General features: G+C 35.6%; 2 protein-coding genes across 2 annotated transcripts; both read left to right on the top strand.

Moving 5' to 3' along the window:
* Positions 1–1,221: 1,221 nt before the first annotated feature.
* Positions 1,222–3,290, top strand: LOC106339483 (nitrilase 2-like). The gene is made up of 5 exons (XM_013778306.1): positions 1,222–1,399; positions 1,481–1,660; positions 2,128–2,421; positions 2,510–2,791; positions 2,897–3,290. Exons 1-5 carry the CDS (start codon positions 1,267–1,269, stop codon positions 3,058–3,060), a joined length of 1,053 nt encoding a protein of 350 aa, XP_013633760.1. The 5' UTR covers positions 1,222–1,266; the 3' UTR covers positions 3,061–3,290.
* Positions 3,291–4,821: 1,531 nt separating this feature from the next.
* LOC106336660 (aspartate aminotransferase, mitochondrial) lies at positions 4,822–7,494 on the top strand. The gene is made up of 10 exons (XM_013775561.1): positions 4,822–5,159; positions 5,316–5,401; positions 5,664–5,870; positions 5,955–6,060; positions 6,150–6,254; positions 6,320–6,492; positions 6,558–6,717; positions 6,865–6,960; positions 7,061–7,155; positions 7,247–7,494. The coding sequence occupies exons 1-10, from the start codon at positions 4,971–4,973 to the stop codon at positions 7,317–7,319; spliced, it is 1,290 nt and encodes a 429-aa protein (XP_013631015.1). The 5' UTR covers positions 4,822–4,970; the 3' UTR covers positions 7,320–7,494.
* Positions 7,495–9,121: the final 1,627 nt, after the last annotated feature.

The following is a 9,121-nucleotide window of genomic DNA, read 5'->3' on the forward strand; positions in this document are numbered from 1 at the left end:
CCCTAACCCCCAAAGTCTCTTACCTATAACCTCATATCCCTTTTACCCCATTCCCCCATTCTCCCATTTATCCTATTTTCTCTTAAACCCTAAACTCCAATTAAATCCTTAAAAGCCAACAAATAATTATTATAACCAAACAATATACACTTGCATTAAGTCTTAAACTGATTTATATATTTTTTAAAAATATTTAAAACATATATTACATCATTCTGAATCATTCGAGTTTTCAACAATATCAGTACAATGATTGTCATCGCTTGCATCTAACTCTTCTTCACTTTCTTCATCCGTCATATCGTCGAAAAGATCTTCATATTGACGGTTATCCACATCAATTAGAAGGATGTCATCAGTTTGTTGTTCAGATACTTCCACTTCAGTGATACACACTTCTTCTTGCAAAAGTGATTCTTCTCTAGCAACTATTCGTTCACGAGGTGTAACTTTGATAGCAGCTAATCAAGTTATTCCAAAATCTCTAAACCGAGGGTATCAGTTTGGTAAAACATGCTTAAAATACGTTTTCACAAAAATTAATGGTAACATGTTTCGTCATAAAAGCCTTGTAAAGTTACAAGGACTTTACAACGAATTTTCTCTTTCCTCGTAAAATCGACGTAAATTTACATGTAAATTACCACGAAACATTTTCCTTGTAACTTTACTACGACTTTACGAAGAAATTCAGTTTTGTCGTAAAATCGTAGTAATTTTCTCGTAAATTTACGAGGAATATATTTCCTCGTAATTTTTCCTCGTTATAGGCATGTTTTCTTGTAGTGGTATTTCTCATGTATATATCGTTTTCTGAAGTTAATAATTTCTCTTTCATTGGATTTGAGTCCATACATTCACTCCTTCCTTCGAGACATTGACTCCTTCCTTTTCGAACCAATCAATTTTGGACATATATAAACCTAACACAAAAAGGCTGGATCTTTGTACATCAAGCACAAAATAATTTATACATTTTCTTGTAATTGTTGCTTTCTCAACAATTTACTTCATAAGTCATTTTTTTCTGGGATCAAATTTCATAAGTCATTTGTATTATTTATAAACAAATATTTACGTGCACGGCTCTCCATATTGGCGGAGAAAACCATAGTGTTTTTTCTTTAATATTATCCATTGGTAAAAATATAACAAAAAAATCACGAGTTTAAAAAAAAAAAACCGATGGCAAAAAGTCTATATAAGGGTTGCCTGTCACATCTCCATGTATATCACCAAACTACAAAGTAAGAGAAACTAAGTGATATGTCTGGTAGTGAAGAAATGTCAAAAGCTCTCAACGCCACTACTCCGGGTTTTCCCGATATCCCATCTACCATCGTTCGAGCTACCATCGTCCAGGCCTCCACTGTCTATAACGATACTCCCAAAACTATTGGTAACTCACCTTTTCTTCTTCTTTTCTTCTTCCTAAGAGTTTCCGTCAAAATAGTATCAAATGGTTTACTTGAGTTTGCAGAAAAGGCAGAGAAGTTTATTGCGGAGGCGGCTAGCGACGGAGCGCAGCTGGTGGTGTTCCCCGAAGCGTTTATCGCTGGCTATCCTCGTGGATATAGGTTCGGCATAGGAGTCGGTGTTCATAACGAAGCTGGTCGTGACTGTTTCCGCAGATATCATGCTTCTGCCATTGTGGTTCCTGGTAAAGGATCATGACATCTCTTTTAGTGTCCATCTTTTAAAAAAAAATCAGAATATATAAATTATTATTTAAATGTTTTATTGTCAACAAATTATTTATTTAAATGTTTGTTTTCAAAGTATACATCATGTTCGTCGTACTCTGTGCTTACGGATAGGTTCCAAAAATATAAATAAGTATGTAGTATTCAGGACTCCATACGTAAAAAGTAAAAACCTGGTAGAACTGTAATTATTGTATATAAATAAATCTCTACTGTATTTCTGCTTATGAATATTTTAGATTGATTTTTTTGGAGACAAGTATCTGATTAAATTAATGGTGACTGGTGTCAGAAATGAGTAAGCCAAATGTTAACTTTCATTTGCAAATGGAATAAATGGAGTGAGGCTTATAGTTCAACTGAGCACAGGGTTGGGTCAATAATAACTCCTTTTTGCACATTTGTTTGGGGGTTTTGGTGACAGGCCCTGAAGTAGACAAACTGGCAGAGATTGCTAGGAAATACAAAGTGTACTTGGTGATGGGAGCGATGGAGAAGGATGGGTATACACTCTATTGCACAGCCCTTTTCTTCAGTTCCGAAGGGCGCTTCTTGGGCAAGCACCGTAAAGTCATGCCAACATCTATCGAACGTTGCATCTGGGGTTTCGGGGATGGATCAACCATCCCTGTCTACGACACTCCCCTTGGCAAACTCGGTGCTGCTATTTGCTGGGAAAATAGGATGCCCCTCTACAGAACTTCCTTGTACGGAAAAGGTAATTAAGACTCTCCTAAAAATCCCCTTTCTAATTAACTTCTAATGTAACACTCACTCCTAACATATTTTTGGGCTGCTTGCTGCAGGAATTGAATTATATTGTGCACCTACTGCTGACGGTTCCAAGGAATGGCAATCGTCGATGATGCACATTGCAATCGAGGGTGGATGTTTCGTGCTGTCGGCTTGCCAGTTCTGCCTGCGTAAAGATTTCCCTGACCATGCAGATTACTTGTTCACCGACTGGTACCCAGATCAACACCAAGAGGCTATTGTCTCCCAGGGCGGTAGTGTCATTATTTCACCATTGGGAAAGATTCTTGCCGGACCAAACTTTGAATCAGAGGGTCTCATCACGGCTGATCTTGGTATTTTGATGTTTATCTTAATTAGGCATCAGTACAGAAAATTATGAACCCTTTATACCTAATCATTTCGATAACATTATTCTTCTTTTTTTTTTTCTCATCTAGATCTTGGTGATGTCGCAAGAGCCAAGTTATACTTCGATGTGGTCGGGCATTACTCAAGGCCAGAGATATTTAACTTGACAGTAAATGAGACCCCAAAGAAACCGGTTACATTCGTATCCAAGTCGGTGAAAGCGGAGGATGACTCAGAGCCTCAAGACAAGTAATCAAAGATACAAAGGTCCTCTCCCCTCTCCACAACTACTGGAGTTTATGTCAGGCATGTGTTATTGTCAGTTCAAATAAATCTGTTTAAGTTTGTTTATCCTTATGTTCAATAATTTAAGAGACCTGGTTGGATATGGTTTGATCTATGGTGTCTGGATAAAACCATTCGGTTCTCTTCTCTTGTACTCCAATATTATGCAATTTATTTAAAGTTGAAATATGTTTTATATCTTAATATAAGTATTTTTTATTTGTTTTTTTGTCAAAGTCAAATATAAGTATCAAATCTAGAATTTGTGCAGAAATATCATGTAGACTTATTAATTCTTGGTGGGTTCTTATTTGATGTGGGCTTTGTATAATATGGATCAAAACCGAAAAAAAACTAAAGCCTTGGCTAAGTGTGTACTTTAGTTTGAAGAATCAGTTTAAAAAAGGGTTTAAATTAGTTACTTACAAAAATCAAAATTTGAACTAGTTATATTAAAAAAAATCGAAATTTAGTGAGAAAGACATATGGTCATCCGCCACTAGGTCTAACTGTCAACATATACTACATTTTAGTGGGTTATCAAATTGTATTTCATATCCACAATAGATACAAATCCATCTATTTAATCTGCAACAAGCTTCGGTTGGAGAGTTTTACTTAACTAATTTACTTCACCCATGAGAATTGGATATAACGGAAGGAAGCATGTGATTACCATTAAAACATTTAAACGTAATGTTATACAGCTTGCTTTTGAAATTAAGTAAACAATACTGGATATGTTTTTGGGCAAATCTCCAAAATAGCACATTTCTAAGTTTATTCTTTGAAAATTTTAATTTTTTTATTTTTCAAAATTTGAAATCTTATCCCCAAAACCTCATTTCTCAACTCTAAACCCTAAACCATAAACCCTAAACCCTAAACCATAAACCCTAAACCCTAAAATCTAAACCCTAAACCCTAAACTCTAAATCTTAAACCCTAAATTCTAAACCCTAAACCCTAAACCATAAACCCTAAACCCTAAACCCTAAACCCTAAACCCTAAACCCTAAACCCTAAACCCTAAACCCTAAACCCTAAACCCTAAACCCTAAACCCTAAACCCTAAACCCTAAACCCTAAACCCTAAACCCTAAACCCTAAACCCTAAACCCTAAACCCTAAACCCTAAACCCTAAACCCTAAACCCTAAACCCTAAACCCTAAACCCTAAACCCTAAACCCTAAACCCTAAACCCTAAACCCTAAACCCTAAACCCTAAACCCTAAACCCTAAACCCTAAACCCTAAACCCTAAACCCTAAACCCTAAACCCTAAACCCTAAACCCTAAACCCTTAAAAAAAAAAAAAAAAAAAAAAAAAAAATAGATTAGGCGGCCGCCTAGGCGGCTAGGCGGTCATTTAGGCGGCTAGGCGGCTAGGCGGTCATTTAGGCGGTCTAGGCGGAAAAAATCGGATATCCGATTTTTTAAACCGATTTGGCATAAATCGGGGCGGAAGAGTGACGCGTAGCGCCTAGGCGGCCGATTTTTAGAACATGGGCTATGTAGGACGTGTCTATATTTGTCTAATTTTGAACCGTAGAATTATATTCGGAATTTTCAGGTAGTGGAAGATTGAAAAGAGCAACAAAACTGACACAAAAAAGACACATAAGTAACTCCAAAAAAAAAAAAACATTAATGTATAGTATTTACTTTTGTTGTTTTAAAGCATATTAATTTATTTTAAATAAGTAAATCTTATCTCTCGCGCACACAGTCCAAAGCCATCATCAAAGCAACTTGTGTCTCGTTCTCCCATTCGTCCTCATCTGCCCTTAACTTCGTACGAGTCGCCACCTCCTCATATAAAATCACTTCCAACGATTGTTCTCTTTTTTTTTTTCTCTGTGCGTTTTGAGAGTTATTATGGCGATGATGGCGACGGCAATCCGTAACTCCGCTTCACGGGGGACGATGATGAGCCGTCAGATCTCGGGGTTGAGATCCATGTCTTCGTGGTGGAAGAACGTCGAGCCCGCTCCCAAAGATCCCATCCTCGGAGTCACCGAGGCCTTTCTCGCTGATCCTAGTCCCGACAAAGTTAACGTTGGTGTGGTGAGCCATCTCTCTTTCTCTCCAGATCTTAGCATATTTCATTTTGATCTTTTAGATCTTCCACTACCTGAATTGAATATCTGGATTTACTTTTGGTTGATGAAGCTAATATATATATATGTATGTATGTATTAATTAATTAAATGACATGGTTAGGGAGCATATCGAGATGATAATGGGAAGCCTGTTGTCTTGGAATGTGTCCGTGAAGCTGAGCGTAGGATCGCTGGCACCTCCTTCATGTAAAGATTCTTTTTTTTTTTCAAAACATTTCCCTGTCAAAGAAGCTAACTTGATCTGACAAAATTGATTACTATAAGTTGTATTGGAGATGGTCTACTTAACTTTCTCTCCTTTTCTTTCTTCTTTGATTCAAAAGGGCTATTTATTTTATTCATATGGCTGGAGAAGATGATGGTTCACTCTTTAATTTGTATACGTCATGTGAATGAGATCACCATAAGACTGACTTGAACTATATCTATTTGTATTTATCGATTAAAGGGAGTATCTTCCGATGGGAGGGAGTGTCAAAATGGTGGACGAGACATTGAAGCTTGCCTATGGGGACAACTCTGAGTTTATCAAAGACAAAAGGATTGCTGCAGTTCAGTCTCTCTCCGGCACTGGAGCTTGCCGGCTCTTTGCTGACTTCCAGAAACGTTTCCGTCCCGATTCGCAGATCTACATTCCTGTACCAACCTGGTCCAAGTAAGTGTGGCCAAGCTTCTTTTGCTTTACCAAAGTAGGCGTTATAGCTTAATGCTATCTCTCTTTTTTTGTGTGTGTGTACAGCCACCACAACATCTGGAGAGATGCACAAGTCACTCAAAAGACGTACCATTACTACCATCCAGAAACCAAGGGCTTGGATTTCTCAGGGTTGATGGATGATGTGAAGGTTAGCTAGCAACAACAACAACAACTTCTTCCACAAGCTTATTTACATCTAACTAATATTGATGATAACTTCCTAATTATTTCTCATAGAATGCTCCGCAAGGCTCCTTCTTCCTTCTCCACGCTTGTGCTCACAATCCTACTGGAGTAGACCCTACAGAGGAGCAATGGAGAGAGATCTCACAGCTATTCAAGGTGATAAAGTTCACCTTAATTATATTTGTCTATCATTCACTAACAGCAAGTTCTTATTTTTTCAGGCCAAAAACCATTTCGCATTCTTCGACATGGCCTATCAAGGCTTTGCAAGCGGTGACCCAGCGAGAGACGCCAAGTCCATCAGGATCTTTCTCGAGGACGGTCATCATATTGGAATCTCTCAGTCTTATGCTAAGAACATGGGACTCTACGGCCAGAGGGTCGGATGTCTCAGGTATTCATTATCGACTTGTATGAGAGAGCCTATGTAGTAGTCACTTACTCTGTCTTGTGCTGCAGCGTGCTTTGTGAAGATGAGAAGCAAGCCGTGACTGTGAAAAGCCAGTTGCAGCAACTAGCTAGACCAATGTACAGCAACCCACCTTTGCATGGAGCTCAAATAGTCTCAACCATTCTCGGAGACCCAGCGTTAAAAGGCCTCTGGCTAAAGGAAGTTAAGGTAAAAGCATTATATTCCATGTTTGCATTAGCATACATTAGCTAAAACATGGAGACTCTTATCCTATGAAACACATTGTATCCCATATTCACTTTTTTTTGGAATTTGATGATTTAACTATATAGTTTAAAATTTGCAATGGAACAGGTCATGGCTGATCGGATAATTGGCATGAGAACTGCTTTGAGAGAAAGCTTAGAGAAGTTAGGATCGCCTCTATCATGGGAGCACGTAACCAAGCAGGTAAAAACCACAATACCTTTTCTTATAATTTATGAACTTTTGGCGTTTTTGATTCACACAATTACATAAACCATATCTATTTTTGGGGGGGGGGGAACAGATTGGAATGTTCTGCTACAGTGGGATGACACCTGAACAGGTTGACCGTTTAACAAGCGAATATCACATCTATATGACCCGTAATGGTCGTATCAGGTAACTTCACTTCTTCCATTTATTGATTTTAATGCACTTCCAAGTGGTTAGCAAATCATTGAGGGTCTTGATTGATGGGTTTGGGTTGCAGTATGGCCGGTGTTACAACAGGAAACGTGGGATACCTTGCGAATGCTATACATGAAGTCACCAAGTCATCTTAAATTGTTTTACATGTCTCAAGTCAAGAGATAAATTTGTTTCTTTTTGAAAGAGTTAATAAGACAGAGGAAGCGTACAACATTTGTTCTTCTTCAATTGTTTTGGTGGGGACTGAAAGTCTTACCCACAAACAGTAACTTATCAGCGCAATAAAATTTTGAACCGCCTTTTAGTTGATTTCAAATGTTTTGACTGCTTATAAAATTATTGGAGGTTTAAGCTTAAGAACAGTTTGAAGATTGTGAGTTGTTACCTGGATAGACTTGCCCCAAGTCATTTGACAGAGTGTCGCAGCAGAAAGACAAAGAAGGGGAAGTTTCCAAGGTAGTGAAACTTCAACTACAAACGACACAAGCAGGTTAACCGATAGATGCTCTGATTCCAATACAAGAACGTATTAGGAGCAGAAAGGGAAACAAAAGTGTAGTTGGGCATGCCCTTGTAGTTTGGCAATGCTTTTGTAAAATAGAAGAAATTAATGCGACTAAAAGTACATAAAGAAATAGATGTATGCCGTATAGTCGTATGCTGAATGAATATATTATATAATAAATATCTATAAATTATTAATAAGTATAAACATATAGCTTTTGAAGAACTTTGCTAATGCTAGTTACTGTTGTTTTGTTATACCCCTACCAATGAGGTCTAAGCTGAAGATGAAGATAGAGGATTTGACCAACCAATCTATACCAGTAAAAAAAATTATTCTGTAAAATTAACATTTATATTTTACGTGATATATAACTGATACGCCACTAAATTTATTTAAATTTTAAAAATTCATTACGAATATATTTGTCAATAATTTTAGGTCGATAAATACATGAAAATACATCCATTAAAGACACTGTATATATTATTATCTTAAAATTATTTTACAAATCCAAAAAAAAATCTTGACTACGTTTAATTTTTTTCCTAATATTAAAACAGAAGTAATGAATCAATCCCTTAAAATCAGCAATAACAACTTTTCAAATTGAATTGCTAATTAAAACTTCACGATTATAATCTTTATCAATTCTCGCAAGTTAACAAAAAATAACCGTTATTTGTATTTAACTTTCGAAAACAAAGTATATTATACAAATAAATATGGTCAAACAAATCTTCTCAAACTTTCAAACTTACCTAATAAAAACAAAGTAACGTTCGATTAATAAATGACGCCAAGTAAGGTTACTAATCATAAATATGATGCGATCCACACCGTGTGATATCTATATACAACTATAAAAAAATAGGTTTGAGCTTATACTAATTTAACATAATTTTAAATAATAGATAATAGATAACTACATTTATTTTCAAATAATCCAGAAATATATATTGAGCAAAGTAACATATTTTTATTTGGTACGAAATAGATTAAATTAACGGGTTGTTCTTTCATAATACGAAATTTCACTACTTTAAATATATATATATATATATATATATATATTGAGTTTCATGATCAAATTATATAATTATACTGTAAATGAAAAATTAATACAAACCATATAATATCACCATCTACACCAAAATAAAATTATCAGTACATTCCAAATTTTGATTCCTACATATTTTTATACAGTAGAAAACATAAAATATAAAAAACAAATTAAAATATGATATACTTTTAAAACGGTTTTAATTTTAATAAACTACATAGTATATGTGTCAAAAAAAATTAATACAACAAAAAAATGAAAATTGATTTTTTTTTTATTAAAAAGTAATTATGCACTTTGAAAATACGGGTTAAAATATAATACAATTTTAAAAGTAAAATTGTTTCAAAGGTTTGTAATAAAGAGTT

The sequence above is a fragment of the Brassica oleracea genome, chromosome C4, assembly GCF_000695525.1.
Source record: "Brassica oleracea var. oleracea cultivar TO1000 chromosome C4, BOL, whole genome shotgun sequence".
Classification (NCBI taxonomy): domain Eukaryota; kingdom Viridiplantae; phylum Streptophyta; class Magnoliopsida; order Brassicales; family Brassicaceae; genus Brassica; species Brassica oleracea.